This window comes from Myotis brandtii, unplaced genomic scaffold (genome assembly GCF_000412655.1).
Source record: "Myotis brandtii unplaced genomic scaffold, ASM41265v1 C42093146, whole genome shotgun sequence".
NCBI lineage: Eukaryota > Metazoa > Chordata > Mammalia > Chiroptera > Vespertilionidae > Myotis > Myotis brandtii.
The window spans coordinates 1-1,066 of NW_005317698.1; the positions used below are offsets into that span (position 1 = coordinate 1).

Here is a 1,066-nt window from a genome sequence, read left to right on the forward strand (position 1 = left end):
CTTCTCACCTCAAAAACAAATGCCAAATTGGTTTGCTAATGAAATGGGGGACAGAGGAGGCACCGAGGGGTGCCGGAGCACCTCGACATTTATGCCAGACACTAACCAGCCCGTCCTCCCGTGGGCCCCACAGGCAGACAGGCCTGGGGATGGGCAGCACCATGGCCCGCGTGGGCAGCATCGCCAGCCCCCTGGTGAGCATGACCGCGGAGCTCTTCCCCTCCATGCCTCTCTTCATCTACGGCACTGTCCCCGTGGTCGCCAGCGCTGTCGCCGCCCTCCTGCCGGAGACGCTGGGCCATCCCCTGCCGGACACGGTGCAAGACCTGGAGAACAGGTGGGCTCCCACCCAGAGGGGCACAGGGACCTACCCCAGGTCCCACACGCAGGCCGGGGTGGCGCTGAGGCTCAAACCCAGGCCTCCTTTTCCAGGCCTCGGCTCTTCGTCCCTGTCTCCCCAGTGGGCTGTCTCCTGGGGTCCTTTCTGGGTCTCCAGGGAGGGGGAGGTGTTTGAGGCAGAGAGCCGGTAGCTGGGCACAGCTAAGCGGAGAGCCCCAGCCCTGGCTGCAGGCTGCATACCGAGGGCACCGCTCTCCTGCCCCCCAGGAGGAGAGGGAAACCGCAGCGACAGCAGCAAGAGCAGCAGAAGCAGATGGTCCCGCTCCAGGCCTCGGCCCAAGAGAAGAATGGAATCTGAGCACGGAGAACGGGCCCTACAGAGCCCCACAGGGAGCGCCGGGCCTGCAGGGCCTGGGCCACCTGCACGAGGAGGGAGCAGGGGCGGTGGCTCAGGGTGGCACCTCCCAGGGGCCGCCCTGAACAGATTCCACCGAGACCACATCATTAAAAGGGTTCTGTGGGCAGCGTCTCCCTTGGCCTGTCTCATCTCAAAGGCAACAGCCACTCCCCATCAGCCAGCTTCCAGCCCGAAGGTAACACCGTCCATCACCCTGGCCTGCTCGGTCGGTTAGAGCACATCCCCTTACACCAAGGTCGTGGGTTCGATTCCCAGTCAGGGCACATCCAAGAATCGGCCAGGGAATGCATCAATAAGTGGAACAACAAA

The 1,066-nt window shown here is 63.8% G+C and overlaps 1 protein-coding gene across 1 annotated transcript; it reads left to right on the plus strand.

Moving 5' to 3' along the window:
* Positions 1-6: 6 nt before the first annotated feature.
* Positions 7-868, plus strand: LOC102244953 (solute carrier family 22 member 6-like). Its single transcript, XM_005852903.1, has 2 exons — positions 7-337; positions 607-868. The coding sequence occupies exons 1-2, from the start codon at positions 39-41 to the stop codon at positions 695-697; spliced, it is 390 nt and encodes a 129-aa protein (XP_005852965.1). The 5' UTR covers positions 7-38; the 3' UTR covers positions 698-868.
* Positions 869-1,066: the final 198 nt, after the last annotated feature.